The sequence below is a fragment of the Aplidium turbinatum genome, chromosome 2, assembly GCF_918807975.1.
Source record: "Aplidium turbinatum chromosome 2, kaAplTurb1.1, whole genome shotgun sequence".
NCBI lineage: Eukaryota > Metazoa > Chordata > Ascidiacea > Aplousobranchia > Polyclinidae > Aplidium > Aplidium turbinatum.
The window spans coordinates 24,664,077-24,681,959 of record NC_137473.1 but is presented as its reverse complement, the minus strand read 5'-3'; the positions used below and the strand labels follow the sequence as shown (position 1 = coordinate 24,681,959).

General features: G+C 38.4%; 1 protein-coding gene across 1 annotated transcript in view; it reads right to left on the bottom strand.

Moving 5' to 3' along the window:
• LOC145765152 (uridine-cytidine kinase-like 1) overlaps positions 1-17,409 on the bottom strand; it is a 48,734-nt gene extending 31,325 nt beyond the window's left edge. Inside the window, exons 1-5 of the mRNA XM_082576928.1 lie at positions 17,287-17,409; positions 10,997-11,081; positions 8,038-8,137; positions 6,587-6,693; positions 4,971-5,141 (exon numbers count right to left, since the gene is read on the bottom strand). Of these exons, the coding sequence (XP_082433054.1) occupies positions 4,971-5,141; positions 6,587-6,693; positions 8,038-8,137; positions 10,997-11,081; positions 17,287-17,348 (525 nt within the window). The 5' untranslated portion in view covers positions 17,349-17,409. The remainder of the gene's footprint in view (positions 1-4,970; positions 5,142-6,586; positions 6,694-8,037; positions 8,138-10,996; positions 11,082-17,286) is intronic.
• Positions 17,410-17,883: the final 474 nt, after the last annotated feature.

Genomic DNA, 17,883 nt, shown 5'->3' with positions numbered 1-17,883 from the left:
AGAAAAGGGTCATTTTCAAGATGGCGTCCAAGATGGCCGCCGGGATGTTATATTGCCTATATCTCAATTGCTATTCAAGCTAGAAAAGCGGTTTAGGTGTCTATCCCTAGGTTTTTGTGGTTAATGAATCGAATTAAATAGGTTAAATTACGATAGGCTGATTATCTGCTGAGATACGTATGATTGTATAATATAATATACGACCTGGGGGAGCCCGGGGACATTTCGGACGCAGCGATAGGCGAACATCAGACAGAGCAGAGCACGATATTAGCAAATTCACTTGAGGCTTGAGATAAATCGCAAACAAAATCATCTTGACTTCCATTATGTAACACGAGCTTGAGAAAAGTGGTTTTCCAACATTTCAGTTTCTATACTTTTGGCAGCTTGATAAGCCGAATAGTGGTAAAATTTTCAGAGACAACTCCTCACTTTTTATCTGAATAAATTCCATATGTATTGGTGAAAAATGGTTTCCAGTGCAATTTAAAATAAAACATTTTTTCGAAAACAAAATACTCGAAAATCCGTCCGTAGTATCCCCAATCTCCCCTAATAAGATGGAATTTTCATAACAGCATATTACATGCGGCATAACAGGTACTATCAATACAGGCATCTAAGAAAAACTGCAACCAACAGGAGGCTCATACTTGGCCTCCTACAATAGATGAATACAGGGGATTAATCTGTTTTAAAGAATGGCGTACCATTAAAGTCTGGACACAGACACATTCAGAAAATCATCGGAATTACAACAGTAGGCTACAAAGGTAAATCGTAAACCAGGGTGATTAGCCCGTTTGTTGTCTTATTGCCTACGGCTGTCTCTATTCATCATCTTCCGACTCGTCTAGAAGAAACTTGTTATGTGGATTGTCACATTCTTGCAGTTGGCATGGTCCACATGCAGCGGTACATGGTAGTCCGTATCCTCTACAGGAGCAGCGGAGTATCTTACAGGCAGTGGAGCAGTTGCAATGAATGACCTTCAAGAGACTGTCTGGAGCAGCCTTCATTTTTGACATAAGTGGGATGAGCCGATTCTTTTGCGGATTCCACCCCCAATTCATGACATCCAAACTCTCTGCTTTTCCCATCCAGACCATTATCTGGTACCGTAGTAAACTCGACGACAGTGAAGTTGGGTAGCAGATTCCGTTGGTGGCAGACGCTCGGGCGTTACAAATGATGAAGCAGAGACAACTTTCTTGCTGAAGGTGTTGTATCGCATTGTCGCAAGGGAATCTGTGCTCTGGCCATCAAAGAAGACAGCCATTACTTGGCACCCAAGGTCATCGATTATCTCTGTGGTCTTGTTTGGGGCAGTGAATGCTTTAGCACAAGACCGAAGAACAGGATCTCTTTGTACAAGTTTCCGAAAAACAGTCTTCTTGCCAACACCGAATATCCGAGACGTAGTGTCGTCGTCGTCGTGTGAGCGTCTGGGGCCGAGGGTCTATCCTTTTACCACCCCAGATTCACGATGTTCCCGGACTACACTGGAAAGCTACTAGAGGGCAGCCAGTCTTTGGTTTCATCATTGGTCACAACCAGTCATGGCATGGATAAATATCAACTCAGAACACATGTCATGTCCAAAGATTTTTTTCAAACGGTTGATGTTGTATACTTTGGTACTGCCATGAGCTTTGGACTTGTCTGACCTGAAATAAAGGCCCTTAATTCTTCTTGTGCATAGTAAACAATTAACACAAGGAGATCGGTATCTTCTCCAATCAGCGTTGTTGTCTGGAGAAGAGATGTCTCCAGTGCGGCCACAATTTCTACATCAGCATCCCCAGATGCATTTACCACGGTGCAATTTTGTTTCCGAAGTTTATGCTGATTTCACCATCCATATTGCCGGATGGTGAAATCAGCTTATGACCGTGCTATTTCACCATAGCTTTGTCCACGCTGCCATGGTATGCGGTGAAGGAGTGAACCGCCATCAAGTACGTGGCACTCCGTTTTTGGCACAGAATGTAGGATTGCATTACTTGCTTGATCACAGATCGCGTGTGCTAACTGTGGCTTATCAGCTTTTCGGAATACATGTCTCGATTCAAAGAGAGCAGGAGGAAAAAGACTAAGCTCGTAACACATAACTTCCTCCAGTGATAGATGTCCAGCTTGGGAGACCACTATGAAGCGTTGAAAAAGAAGTGCAGTATCAATGGTTCGATCAGTAGCGACCTTGATAGCAGATTTTTTCCCAAGGGTCCTGGCTTTATCCTTTCTACTGAATGAGTATGCGAATACAGGTTGTCCTGTCATTTTTTGTAAGATTTTTTGTCCAACAGTCTCATATTCGTGCACGTTCACACTATCATCGGCTACAACACTAGTGACAACGTTCCTTAACGAAGCATCTTGCAAGAAAGGTGAACATACGACAAGTTTTGAACTGATCTTCTCCAGGTCAGCAGCGTCTCTTTTCATCCTTGCCTTTGTTGAATCCTTGTGCTGTTCAGATGTCGTGAATGACAAGTTTGTAAACTCCTGCATAGCGATGTTGTATTCTGATGTTATGGACCTGGACATGGTCCAAAGGGCTCTCTGCTTTTCATCCATTCCATTTCCGTGCGTCATGACCCCCAGTGGTTTTCAACGACCTCATCAATGTCGTCTCGATGACGAGATCTGAGCTGAGGCCTGCCCAGAACTGGCTGCTGCGACGGATAACATGAAACAAGATCCAAACAAAAAGCCCCAGCTTTTAAAAACACCGAAAATACCGCTTGATTGTGTACAAAAAAGGCCAAACTAGCCAAAGTCGGCGGGAAAATAGCACGCCTGGCAAAACTCTTGCAGCTAGCATGTTGCTCCAGAATGGTCAAAATAAAACTATGCAGCAAATATCGCGTCTATGGCGTGAAAAAATGTTGCTTTTTTTCATAACTAACTTTCTTAACACTATTAGCGTTTTAGCACTTAAAATATCCTAAAAATAGCAAAATGAAAGCCTATAAATTATGGTCCAAAAACTCCAGACTCAAAAATAAAACCACAGAAGTGCATTAAAAAAACAAGCTCCGGCAGTCCTGAGTGACTTTGCCTGAATAAATCTTTTTGACTTGAACAAAGATAACTTTGCTTGCATTGTGATGCGACTATGCACGCATTCATGTGATTATGATGTCACAAACACAAGAACAATAACAACTTGAATACCACCATCCACCCAATAGGCAAAATTATTTAGAAATATGCCGTACATTTCCTTGAAAATGACCCCTTTCTGGGGATCCGATTTTGGTAGACTTTTAGTATGTTATTTAGTATGCCCATTGGTAACAGAATCCGTTGAAAAACCTTTTGTATCAATTTTTTTGGGGTTAGGTGCCTTTTTTCCGCATATTGACTCGTCTACTATAGTCCAGTGGTTCCCAAAGTGGGCGCCAGAGCCCCTTGAGGACGTTTGCGACCAGGATGGGGGCGCTGAGAGTAAATCGGGGCAGTTACACGAAGAGGATTGCAAAGCATTTTTTGTCATGTTTTGCTTCAAAGAAATACAAAAGAAGGTAGTGACTATAAAAGCTCTGTGGCAAGAATTGTGGCAATTATGTTGGCAACATTGCTTCGCAGTTCCTATCCAAACTGGAACACGATGTCAAATGGACTGTTGATAGATGCATTGATAGCCTATTGAGATAGTGGATTCACTGTAATCTCATCGCGGTAATTTCATTGTAATTTCATCGCAGTAATTTCATCACATGGTAATTACATCGCATACATTGTCATCGCATAGTAATTACATCGCAAGACACCACATCGTCAGTAATTTAATCGTCTTTGTCAACGTCCACCCTAACCCTAACGTCCACCCACCCTAACCCTAACTTCGGAGGGAACCAGCTACTAGACGGTTCGATTAGTCTTTCGCCCCTACGCCCAGATCGGACGATCGATTTGCACGTCAGAATCGCTACGGCCCTCCACCAGAGTTTCTTCCGGCTTCGGCCTGCCCAGGCGTAGTTCACTATCTTTCGGGTCCCGACGACCGTGCTCTTACCGGAGCCGGCCCTTTCAGGGTGCGGCCCCGCAGCTGGTAGCCTACGCAGCTCTCATACTGCGATGTAATTACCTGACGATGTGATATACTGCGATGTAATTACCATGCGATGAAATTACCACGATGAAATTACTGCGATGAAATTACCGGACACCGAGATAGTGTATGCTGTGAAGAACAACTTCAGAGGACATTAATAAAGTTGCCGATCTATTAGTAGCCTAAATCGCTAATTTGAGTAGTAACTAGCCTAACTGTATATATTTCAGTTTGTGTACCTATAACTTGTGTGATTTTGAGCTACTTTTGTGCTATTGGTATCATACAAATAATGGACTACATTTAACCACTTGCTCTGCAAATCCAAAAAGCGTGTGGCAACACTGACAATAGGGAAAGTTTGTAGTTTTTTTAATGTAATATTAAGTGTTTTGCAGTGATTTAAGATTCAGTGATCACACTTTGGCAATTTAAATTCTCAAAACTAACATTTCAAAAAGGCATCAAGTAAATTTAGCTTAAAGTTCAAAATCGAAATTATATCGGCCTTCAGCTTGCACATTGGCAAGGCCTGTGTAGTGTGAATGTAGAGACCACTACGCCTATTATAACACTTAACACAACAACATAAACCATGTCTCCAACACGATTCATGTTGTTGCACTATTACTAGGTTTGCCTGTCAAGGGTGTTCGTTACTTGCCATCAGTGGCACCCTTCTGTCGCAACCAGCCATCCACTCAATAAAATAAACTTCACTCAAAGTAGTTTCAACAAAATAATCTTACAACAAAGTAGCCCAACGCCTCAGTCGATGACAAAGCAAAAACACCTATCTGGGCTACGCATATGTGGCAACAAAAAATGTCTCTGCAATAAGGTCTATAAACAGATACCGTAGTAAAACCAACAATTAATAAAGTCCAAACCATGGCAACAAACTCACTGTTTTCTTTTTCCGTGTATGAGTTGTGAAGTCATAAATAGGAATCTCAACGCTTTTTCCTTGCTTCAGTTTCCTGAGAGTTTCACAGCACAAATCGAAGTCAAACGCATCAACATGGTCGAAATTGTACTCGTTTTTCTCAGCTATCTCATGTTGCTCTGGGGTTAAGACCTAAAGATAAACACTCAAAACGTTTCGTTGAGAGAAGGTGAGCTAATTATTAGCTCACCGTCTCTCAACGAAACGTTTAAGCTAATATAACTTGCTTGCTACATGGTCGAAAAAAATGAACCAAATGAAGTAGAAATGTTGAGCATCTTTTGTGAATGAACAAATGCTTTCCATGTGTATATACATTTTTTGGGTCCACGTTCAGAGTACCCCACACTATCCTTACAAGCAAACAACTTTCTTCTGCAATCAGAGGTCAAAGCACGTTGAGCGCAGCCGTAGCCGGTCGTTTGGTCGACAAACATTTGGTCGACAGGACATTTGGGTTAGGGTTAGGTTAGGGTTAAGGTTAGTGAACTAACCCTAAAATGAATCGTTTTGTCGACCTAACGTCCTGTCGACCAAACGTCTTGTCGACCAAACGTCCTGTCGACCAAATGACTGGGTACCGAGCGCAGTACTAGCTGGATCTCGCAGGGCAGATGCACCAGCATTGCAGCACAGCGACATCAAAGTAGAACAAAGCTTTCTTGGACGGATTAAGAGGTGTGGAGAGGAAGACTTCACTCTCAACAGACAGGCCACACCCCCCTCAACACGAGGGTTAATTCATTCAAGGCCATGGCCGCCGACAGCTTAGAGGCCGGAATATTATATTTCGTTGATATTCTGCAAAGAAACATGCCCTAATTGTTTTTTTTAAATAATTTTGGTATTTTTGAGGTACCGCATATGAAAAATAGGCAAAATCCAAAGTCACATTATATTACAAAAGTTAGACCTACTGAAAAAAAAGATTACATTTGTGGAATCAGCGCTTCAAGTATAGAAAATTATATTTCTACTATAACTAACACAAAATCATTTTCAAATGTTTGGCATCATTGCTACATCAGCAGACGGCTGCCTGAAAGAAATGTTCACAGGATCAGGATCTTGAACCTGCAGGATCAGGACAGGATCTTGATTTTCGTGGAAAAGCAAGAATTGCATGTGATTCAAGAATTTTTGCAGCCGATCAAATGTTGAAAACAGCATATAAAATTATTCAAGAATTTGACAGATTTTACTCTTTCACGTATCATAAACTATACCCTACATGACATGAAGTGAGCTAGATGGTTTCGGTGTGAACCAAGTTCTAAATGACATTGACATGGATTTTAATCATATTGACATGTCATTTATAATTCAGCAACATTTTTTTAAAGGATTAAGGGCTGCGTAAGTGTGTATAAGGAAGCAGAGAAGAAGCACAGAAAAAGAAGCAGAGATGTTCACAAACCATTGAAAATTGGCAGGATCAGGACAGGATCTTTCAAATTTTCAAAACTATCGGATCAGGACTTGTACTCATCAGCACAGGATTGGATCAGGATCTTGGAAAAAGTAGATCCAAACATCTCTGCTGCCTGATTCACCTAAAACCACTGGGTATCTTGTACCTTATAAAATGAGTCCATGGACAACAAGACCACCCACGGAAAATCCAACACTTGAATGATCTTTTCAGCCACGGCTGTTTTTCCAGAAGCACTCCCACCACTTAAGCCTACAACCAATCAGGTAAATTAGAAAAAAAAGTTTTATAAATTGTCTATTATTTTCGAACTTCATAAAAGAATTTTATCTTTAATTTAAAACAATCATTCATCAACTAGACATTTTTCTGATAAATATTAACAGTATAGAACTATAGATGAATTTTTAATAGAATTAGCTTAGTGATGGAACGACCTTCGGTTAGGGCCAGCAGTGATAGTAGCTTCGGCCCGTAACCAGAGGTGTATGTGTAAGCTGTGCTGTGGTAAGGTTCATGACCTAGGATAAATCTAATTTTGTTAAGAATACGACGGATTAGAGATTAACGCTCAGTATCAACTGCAGGCCTCGAAATTGACGTCCGCCGTCACAGCATGTGATGTCCGCGGGAAGTACCACCTAGATCGGTCATACTTGTCTGCCGAGAAATAACACAGGAACTTGCGATACAAATCGTCACTGCATAGCACGAACAATTGTTGCGAGAGTCTAATTTCCAGCGCATTCTAGCACGCATCTAGAAAATGTGAATATATTATACCGTATCCCTTAGTTTCCATTCAAGCAGGAAAACTTTCGATTTTTACGTTGCTTCAACGATTGATGACATTGAATTAGCGTAACAAAGGTGAATTATTCGCCAAGAATCGATGGGAGTAGGTTACTTGATTACTTCTACACTATTTACGCGCAACTTAGTTCAAGTCTTACGTCACAATGTCTGGCTTTGATCTCTGAGTAACATTGATAAGGCAAGGTTGGTTACAAAATTTGTTAAGCTTTAGTATTACAGTAAGAAAGAAAAGGCCCAGAAAAAATTCACTTTCGCTCACATGACACGTAAAAATAAACCTAAAGAAAAAAGCCAAGTGAAACTTTGCACAGCAGAAAATAGTAGCGTTAGTGTAGAAGTTTTCTGACTCGTGCCCAGAGCATTGTGACGCAAGAAGCCACACGACCTCGTTCGGTGGAAGTTAATCAGTTATGCGGCGTATTAAGCAGCTACAAGGCGCTTTGACTTTTCAAGCGCACGTCGTCGGTCTGATGAAGCCTTTTGAGTGACTTCAATGCAATTTTAACAAGCCTTCTAAACCGTAGCTATAGTTCTCAAATGGTGAAGAATTATCAAGATAAAGTGATTAAGCATGACAATCGACTCTAAAACTGGTGTGTCCGCTGTGAGACTTAATTTTCCGCCTAGATAGCTGCTCAGACCGGACACGTTTGTCCGCAGTCAACAAAAAGGAATTTCGAGGCCTGAACTGTCCAAATAAAACTAAGGTGTGTACTTGCAACACGTGCGGGTACGATATAGCACAGATGTTCAAGAATTTTAAAAATCATTTTTACGAACCAATGATAAATGCTTCTTTCAATTCTCCCTGTTCATTGTACCATGGTGGTCGACCAGCTGTGTATATTGCTCTCTTATTAGTGCGTATAACACTGATAGACTGCAGAAATAAATTGATATTTTTTACTATATACATGCCGCTACGTGTTTGTCTCAGACAACAAAATAAACACCAAAGTGTAAAGTTTTATAGTGTACAAGATGCGACTTGCTCCACCCTTTTCTACCTTTACAGAATTCTGGGACAATCTGAATAATGTAGTGTATAATCCACAAGATTGGCAAATTCAATAGCAGACTCATCTATTTGGACCATTCCACTGAATTAAATACTTGAATTATTTCCAAGTTGATGTCATCAATACACTTTGAAAATCAATTAAGAATTTTTGTACAGTGACAAAGGTTTAACAAGCACAGAAACCGAAAGAAGTAGATTAACGCTATAAATTTTGACAGTGCAAACTATTGCTACCAGTTTTCAGTTTTATATCTGGATTCATGAAGTTTGAGGGTTGGACATTGACATCATGTCATGTTGCTTCCAATGTTTTGGGCGGATTGCACTTCTAATCTCCATGCACCACGGTGGCACGCAGTTTGGTAGGAGTCACAACTCTTGAAGGTACTTGTTTACGCTGTGCATCTACTTTTCTTTCTGACCTCCATGGACAATCACACCAAGAACTTTGTGAAACATGATATTATTGGGCCACACCCAGTCAGGTATCCAAATGTCCAATGACCCTCAAGCAACCTGAACGCAGTATGGATACTTTTCAGATGAATGAACAATACTGCTTAGTAATAGTACTTGCCTTAGTTCAGCCATAGACCTGCTTGTCAATCGATCCCTTAAATTTTTACTTTCTATGTTTCGAATGCATATGGCAGCACATTTATGACGGACAAATATGTAACTAACCTGATGCTACTGATCGTGAGAACAGGAAAAAGTTTGCGAAAGGTTTTCCATGCCAATTTGACGCATGTTGTGGTGGCACCAAAGCAGCGTCCTAATTAATCAATCACATCACCAAAGTAACAGAAAGATTCAATTACCTACACTCCTTCTTCTAGTCTATAGTAATTAGTAATAGTATACCTTCACCGACGTTAATGGTTAAAGGCATGACATGTGGGTCAGCAATTAACAATTACATCTTCTTGATTGGAACTGAGGTTCAACACATAACTTGGAGAAATTGGTGCAGCGATGGTAAACCCAATGCTGACAACTCCAAAATAGCACTGAGTTTCAACCAACTCCTTTCTATCAGATTTCAGATGGATAGTTTGACCTGTCCACCACTCACCAGGGTATTGCATTATCAAGCTTGCTGTACACTGCTTTAGTTTTTCCAATGTTAACTTCCAGGCCATTTAATTCCAGACTTGTCCTTTAAAGCATTGATTTAGTCGCAATCATCATTAAATCATTGGCATAGCACAGATCCCATGAGCAACCAATACAAAATTCCTTCAAAATAGCCGCCATTATCATAACAACAATAACACTATTACACTACCGGAGTACCGGTACTTCAACAGATTGATCATGTTTGATCAGCTGTGATCTCCCATATGAACTGCCTCCACTTTGTTCTGTCTTTTGTTTTTATTAGTGCTTCCGGCATGCTTTTTATTCCTATAATTTGCTTAAAATTGTCAAAATATTTCATTTTTTGTCGTCCTTTTGTTCGTTTGCCTTGCACCATCCCAGTTAACATTGATTTTTCCAACGAGTTGCTTCTTGCAATGTGTCCGAAATATCTAAATTTTCCAAGGTTAATGAACTGTTTATCAGACTCCATTTATCGTTTATTTGTTGGGAAACAAATTCATTTGTTTTTCTTTCCATCCAGCTGATACGTAATAGTCTTCTGTGACACCACATTTCAAAACTTTTTAACTTTTTAATGTCACGTTTTTTGCATGTCCAAATTTCACATCCATATGTGGCAATTGAGAAAACGAGAGTTCGCAGCAATCTTAATTTGGTGTTTTTACCAATTGATCTCTGTTTCCACACCGTTGTAAGTGATGTCACAGCTGTTGTTGCCATAGCAATTCGCCTACTAATTTCCGCGCTATCATCATAAGTGTCAGTTATGACACTGCCAAGATAGCAGAAATTACTTACACTTTCAACAACATTACCACCAATGAATAAGCTTGGACAAATTTCATCTTTTTTACTTATGGCCATCACTTTTGTTTTTGTGGGATGTAATTGCAAACCATATTCTTCACTTCTTGACTTGATCCTATTCAAAAGTTTTTGCAGTTCCGTTACACTTCCACCGACCAACACTATGTCGTCAGCATATCGAAAGTTGGTTACCACTTTTCCTCCAATTTTCACTGAGCCATAAAAATTCTCCAAAACTTTTCTCATTATGTGTTCAGTATAAAGATTGAAAAGATATGGTGACAATATGCATCCCTGTCTGACACCTTTTCCAATGGAAAACCACTCGGTGAGGACACTTCCAGTTCTTACTGCTGCTTTTTGAGCAGTATACAGGCTTCGGATTAAATTGATCATATGCGTAGGAAAGCCATAACCTTTCAGAATTGTCCACAATTGTTGGTGCTTCACTGAATCAAAAGCCTTTCGATAGTCTAGAAAACATAAATGAGTTGAAAGATTCCGTTCTCTTCGTTTCTCTATCAGCATTTTAAGATTGAATATTGCGTCTTGTGTTCCTTTGCGGGGTCTATAACCAGCCTGTGCAGAAGCTAATTCGTGTTCAATTTTGTTTTCTAGTCTTTTTTTAATTATTGTTAACATTACCTTGCTGGCATGACTAATTAAAGCAATTGTTTGGTTGTTGCTGCTTTGTTGCTGTTGTTGTTTGCTACCAGTACTAGTATAACATATAAAGAACACACTACATTTGTTTGCATTGTTTTAAAATTGCAATAAAAATCACAATAAGTGATTAGAAATAAATACCTCTGAAACACTGGCATTTCTTCTTCTGTTAAGACGACTGGCTTGATTAACCAAATCAGCTGTCCCTGTTTCTTCGTTCTCACCACTAAATATATATTCAAAATTAGTGAAGCAAAAACTATCCCTCAAGACACTACCTTACTTTACCAAAGCAAAATATGAAAAGATAGTGCCATTAGCCCATTATCAAGGTCAAAAGTGCAACAAATGAACTGCTATTTAATTTATGTATTTCAAAATCCTAACGATTGAAATGGGTTTCTCACAATGCAGTAAACTTCACTCATCATAACCACCGCTAGTTCAGATAGATTGTCTGCCCCAATAGTACATTCAATGGTTTGCGCTTGACTTCGTGAACGAAGAAGCTTCAAGATCAAACGACATTGGTTCGACTCTCGCAGTGCGTGCTTGAGCAACACATCCTAACGATTGCTCTCTATTTAGTGGTACCTAGTGGATGGAATAATTCTCTGGCAAAATACTTCAACAATCGAAACCTCTACTCTGTCAATCTCGGTAACCGGCCTTGTGTCAAAAGCCTCTATTAGTATGCGAAACTACCAGGAATAACAGATTAAGGCTTTGTCAGTCTGAGGTTACAGATTCAAAACCAACCAAACTAACCGCAGTAAGACAATTGCAGCTACAATATAAATCCAAAAGTTGATAAAGATAAATCAATATAACCAAACCAAAACCTCATAAAAAGCAAAAAAGACAAAGCATCACTTTATTGTGCAGGTGTGCACAATGCGGTCTTTGTTATAGGCGGGACAAACACAAAATTAGAATAGAACCCAGTCATTTAATTTTGTTGGTCAATGCAGGATAAAGATATGAAAAATTGCACAACATGTTTGTTTGTTATATCTTTATCCTGCATTGCGGGAAAGCGGACTTGAGCACTATGCATCGGTGTACGCCTTCCGACATACACCTGACCCACGCTGCAGCCGACAGCAATGTCTGTTTCCGGTTGTCTACTTTACTTATGACTTAAATTTGGTACTACCCATTACTCGAAATCGATCACTAGGTAGAGGCAATTATCGTAAAGTTTCTTGCCCAGAGAAACAACAGCAAGTGCGAGTGGCTGGAGTCGAACATGCAGGCTCTCGACTTGTTACTTGTCTGAATATTGTTGGCAAGTTTTGTTTCACACACTGCTGATAAATAGCTTGAACAGTTTTGCGCTCTATCTGTAAAACGAAGTCACAAACTCTCAATGTGACCTATCTTTGGTCTTTCAGAAGACAACACAGAATGATAGAGTTGCAAAAAGAACCTGGTTGGTAAAGTCCTCACAGAGAATTCTCTGCTGCTTCAAAAACGTTTTAATAAACCAATAGAGTTTCTTTACTTCTTCATTAGTAGGGACACAACAAACCCTAGGAATGGCTGGTAAACTTAGTAACCTTTAAGTAATAGTGTTTTGCTTCAGTAAAATTGTTTTGCAAAAGTATCAAGATCAAATGTAACTTGTAAGGTCTTGAATCTGATTATTTAAATCTTTTTTTAGCCACTAGCCAGGGTATGGGATTGGCACAAAATGAAAAATTCCATGTTGTTAACAAGTCGTCTGTTAACAAGTCGCAGAGGTTTCTACAATCGCACAGACCACACAAAATCTTTTAGAAGCAAGTTTTGCAATAAAAGATAATTTTAAAAAATTGAAAAATAAATAATCAAGGCCTGGAGACACATTAAGTTGGAAAAATTTGATGAAAGGATTTGTTTGTGGTTACTGCGAAGAAAAGAATTTCCAAATTGATCAGGAGTTGTTGAAAAAAAAGCGATTTGAAGAAATGCTAAAAATTTGCTGAAACAACAAGTGGATAAAGACATGAAGTGGGCTTAAAAATGGACATTGACTCTTGTAAAAAGTAAACTGTTCTAGACAAATTTGCAATTCATTATGATTAAAATAGGACTTTAAATTATACTAAATTTTTATGATTAAACTGTCACTAAACAAATGTTCATTACTAGCCTCCTGTGTTTTGAAAGTAGTGTTGCCAGACGTGCTTAGATCAATTATAATGCACTGAAATTCGTATCATCGTACCTGTTTTTTGTAGCTTTGATTTTTTGTGCAAACTGTTAAAATAACATAATTTTTCTTCTTAATTTGCTTTTAAATACTTGTTTTTAACTTTTTATCACTTATGGCTACCTTTTGGTGACATTGTAGGCTAAATCGATTTAAATTGCAAAAAACTTGTTTTATTAGTGATTTTCATAAAGCTTTGGAAATTTTGAATTGAATTTGATTAATCCAACTTTATCTAAAAAAAGTAAATAGCACCTATGTTTTTTTTTATTTTGTTTAATTATATCTCACTTTTTATTATTTTGTTTTTCTGAATTCATATAGTCACACTGAGCCGGTTTTGTGTAACTTTTTGTCACTCTGACTCATTCCTTTATGACATCACACTTTCATTTTGTTAATTGTCTTGAGACTTCATAATTTAAAAGCTTGGGAAACTTTTCACGTCTTATAATTGGTAAAGTTTAAATCGCCCTTGTTGCAAGTGTTAATAACTTAATAAAATTGTATAGTAGGCTATGCACGTTTTTGTTTTCTTGTAAAACTAAGAAAAAAATGTAATAGGGCTATGTAGCCTATGTATTTTTTTAAATATTTAATCGTATTTTTGCTTTTTTTACTTTTTTTCTAAATTTGTGCGGTCACTCTGAGCCGGTTTCCTGTAATTTTGCCTTACTGAGTCTCTTATAGCATCACTTTTTTTTAAATGCTTTTGATGACTCACAAAGCGAAAGTTCAGGAAACTTGTCACCTTTTGGATTTTTTCCTTTGTGTTAAAAAGTTTAATCGCCCTTGCACTTGTAAGTGTTAATTGTAATTGTAGGACTATTTTCCCAAAAATTAAAGTTTTTTTTTTCTATTTCGCTTCTAGGTTTGGTGGCTGTGCAATTTTAAGATAGTGGTAACACTGTTTTATCGATGTACATTTTAAACTTTTGGGTTTTGCCATCTTTCCCTTTTGTTGGGTTCAAATTCGTATGTTTACTTTGCCGTTTTGTACATGTTTGCGCCAACAGCAAAAAATAAATTGAATTGAATTGAATGTTCCATCTTGAGATTTTCTTCCATCTCATCTCCATTCCATCATATAAATCTTCCATTCTCTCTCAAAAATTTCTTCCATCTCCAAATATTGCATTTTCTGCATTGTAGCCTATAATGCCACAAGTGAGCCCACCGACTTTAGGCTAAATTGTGGCTGAAAATTTTACAGCAGTACTTTTGTAAGGAATACATGCCGATTGGTGTGGGAAGTTAGAATTAGAAGATCTATAGCTGTGGTATTGAAAGTGGTCTTGTTTTTCTGTGCAACTTCAACACTTGTTGTACATGGAGAGGGGGAAACTAAAACAAAATGTATTGGAATGGCTGTTTTCTGTGTTTTGTCAATTCATGTGAAACATTTCAAATTTTATGCTTTTCCCAATCCTTTCAGAGTCTTCCAAACAATACCATAAAAAGACGGCCATTTTTTAAGCATGAAAAATGCCGTTCCCTCAATCACTGGCGCCGACTTACGGAGTTACGGGGTGGCCTACCGCTGTGGCGGGGTGGAAGCCAACCCGTTTAGGTTACATTACTTACTGCAAATAAATGTAATTTGAACGGACGTTTAAATATTTTTTTGATCATTGGTTTTCGCTTCAAGTCAACGTAAAGCAAGAGGTGAACCAATACAGTATTGCGAAGAAAATGGTAGTTTTTGTCACAAACATGATACTCGCGTGACATCAAGCAGTCAAGCACGCTACTTGAAGATTACGCAACACGTGGCTACGAGTTTTTTCCTTGTTGTTGTTGCGATCGTTTTATTTGTTACTTGTCATAAGTCATTGTTACATTTGTTAGGTTTACAATGGGATTTATTAATCAATAAAATACGATCTTTCCATTGCCTCCCTCAAAAATCCTTTTTGAAAAATTTTAAACTGCTCATAATATCGCTATAAATTATGACAGCTATGAAATACTTAGAAATATAAAATTAGTATAATATAGTAGTAGTTTTAACGTTCTGCAAATTTACACGTTTACATGATTCTATTCGAGGAAAGCTACACCCCCTGCCAATTCCCAATAATAAAAGCAACCTTTTTCGATTACTCAAGATTTTGCATTTTGAATTATTTTCCGATTTCAATTGGAGTGTACTGTCATTTACTTCATGCTTTAATTTCTACTTTGTTATCTACTTCATGCAGTAATATTGCGTGTGAATGTGTGACAAACTGTGAGGCGGGAATTTATTGGTCTGACATAGGAGTTGCTGGTTACATCATAGAAAAAATTACAAAAAGTCGTCCAGTAAAAGCTTTCGCTGACATTCCAGCTTTATTCAGCTTAAAGATGCCACCGAAAAAGCATTCAAAATTGCAGCCCTCTATTGAGTCATTTTTGTTGCGTCTAGTCAGGTTTTCAGCCAGCATGAAAGTGACCAAACGCTTGAACGAAACGAAAGTGTGCCACTGCCAAAAGGTGTTAGCACGATCAGGGAGGTGGAAAAACCGAGCACAAGCAGGATAATCGCTGTTGAAGGGAGAAGCTATAAAAAATCGTGGGAGAGCGAATTCCCGTGGCTAGAAATACGATAGATGCAAAGATAGAGCAGTTTGTCTGATTCGCAACAATGTCGCAACTGCTTGATATATTTGCAAGCAATGAAACAATTTCATTAATGCTTCCAAACGTGGTCTGCATTGTGAAAATATACTTATCGTTGCCTTTCACCACCTGCGAGGCGGAGCGATCGTTTAGTGCACTCAGGTGCATAAAAATCTACTTGCGATCTACCATGACGCAACAGCGATTGAACCACGTCATAAGTTTAAATGTTTATCAAGCTGAAGCTTCACTGTTACAACTTGACCAGTTGGATTGACAGAGCTGCTGTTCGCAAAAAGACTTTTGCCAAATGTTAAATGTCAGAGCAGCAACGTAACAATAAAATTCACGACATATCTTCTGTGCTTTGTTTTAAAGTTGCTTTGTAAGTTATCGAGCTACAAATCAGGTGTGAAAAAACAATTGCATCTACGAAATATGATTAGTAAAAATCAAACAAAAACATGCAATTTGAAAATGTTTAGGTTGCCATATTGTGCTATCCGCCACCCGGTGCAAAAATAAAAGTCGGCGCCTATGCCCTCAATATTTCCATTGATTTTAAAAACGGTGCTGATTTCGTGAATTTTTCAATGCTTATTTCAAGGAAGTGGCTATTTTTCCACAATCAGGTGTTGCCAGAGTTAGGACTAAAGTTAGGAAGGGTTAAGGTAAGGGTGAGAGTTAGAAATAAGATTATGGTTTTGATCTTCCCAGGATTAAAAAATTTCCAAAATGCAAGTTTTTTTATGGAAGTGGCTATTTTTCCACAATCAGGTGTTGCCAGAGTTAGGATTAAAGTTAGAAAGGGTTAAGGTAAGGAGTTAGGAATAAGATTAGGGTTTTGATCTTCCCAGGACTAAACAAAATTTCCAAAATGCAAGTTTTTGTTTTCAACAGCTTTAAACTTTTCTCAACTTAGAGCAGAATTCCTTATCTGGCAACACTATTCAGGCTATTATTGCACTATATAGTGTAAATATAGCCACAACCTTTTTTTATTTCAACAGCTTTAAATTTTTCTCAAATTAGGGCAGAATTCCTTATCTGGCAACACTATTGAGGCTATTATTACATTATATAGTGTAAATATAGCCACAGCCTTATTTCAAAGTGAAACAATGAAAATGGTTGTGTTGACAATTGACATCGTGTAAATGCTCAATCAGATAGCCGCAGATACAATTTTTTTGGCACGGAACGACTATATCTACAGCGTCATAGATATAGCAGATATGCCTATTTGAATGACAACAAAACATAAAATTAAAGTTAAAATATTTACCAATGGAGCTGGTGTACAAGTTTCCACCTTGGTGAAAATACTATGATGTTATAAATTGAAACTGACCAAAAAATATAGGAAGTTAATAGCATTGCCATTCCACTACGCTCAGTTTTATGCTTTCAAATCAATGCTTCACCTTTCGTTGGCTATATTCTCAACCTAAAGCCTAACCTTTAAGGTAGAGCTAGAAAATGACAAAGCAAAGGTAAAGTTGTGAAGAAGCCATGCACACACTTCACTCTGTCTTTTTTGATTCATTTCAATCTATGACATCATGGCATTTTTCAGTGGAGCAGAGACTTGTACACCAGCTCTGTTATTGACCAGAATGTTAATCATTGAAATTACCTGTTTGATCTTGAAGAAAGTCTTCTTTCTGTAGAAAATGTTGATAAATTTATGGTATCCATACTTTTAATTTGTCCAGAACACTTTTTTAATGCTTAAACATTGTTATCAGCTAAACACTAACACTAAACACTAAATGTTGATGACATCATATCATTACGCAACACAATACCTGTCCAGAGATCAGTCACTTCGCCTTTTTCTATTCTATGACCACGTGAGCTAATCCGTTACCGCCATTATTGTGACACGATTTCATTCTGTTACTGAAGTGCTTCGTATCAACAACGTTCGCAATAAAGCTCGAGACATAATAAACATGGTGGCAGCGTAAGATTCTTGAACTCAGCCGTAGCGTCAGCAAATCGAAGACATACAGATAGAAGTGGGTGGCACTAAGGTTAAATTGAACCAGCGTCATAGACAGACAAGATGTCAGATCGCCAACATAGACTGCCCCCACCACTGGATCCACTGGACAGCAACCTTGCCGAGTCCTATCACCAATGGCGTGAAATGGTGGACATCCATTTGCTGACGACCAAAGCATATCAAGATGACAACAAGGTGCAGACAGCAATCGTTAAAGAACGCGCA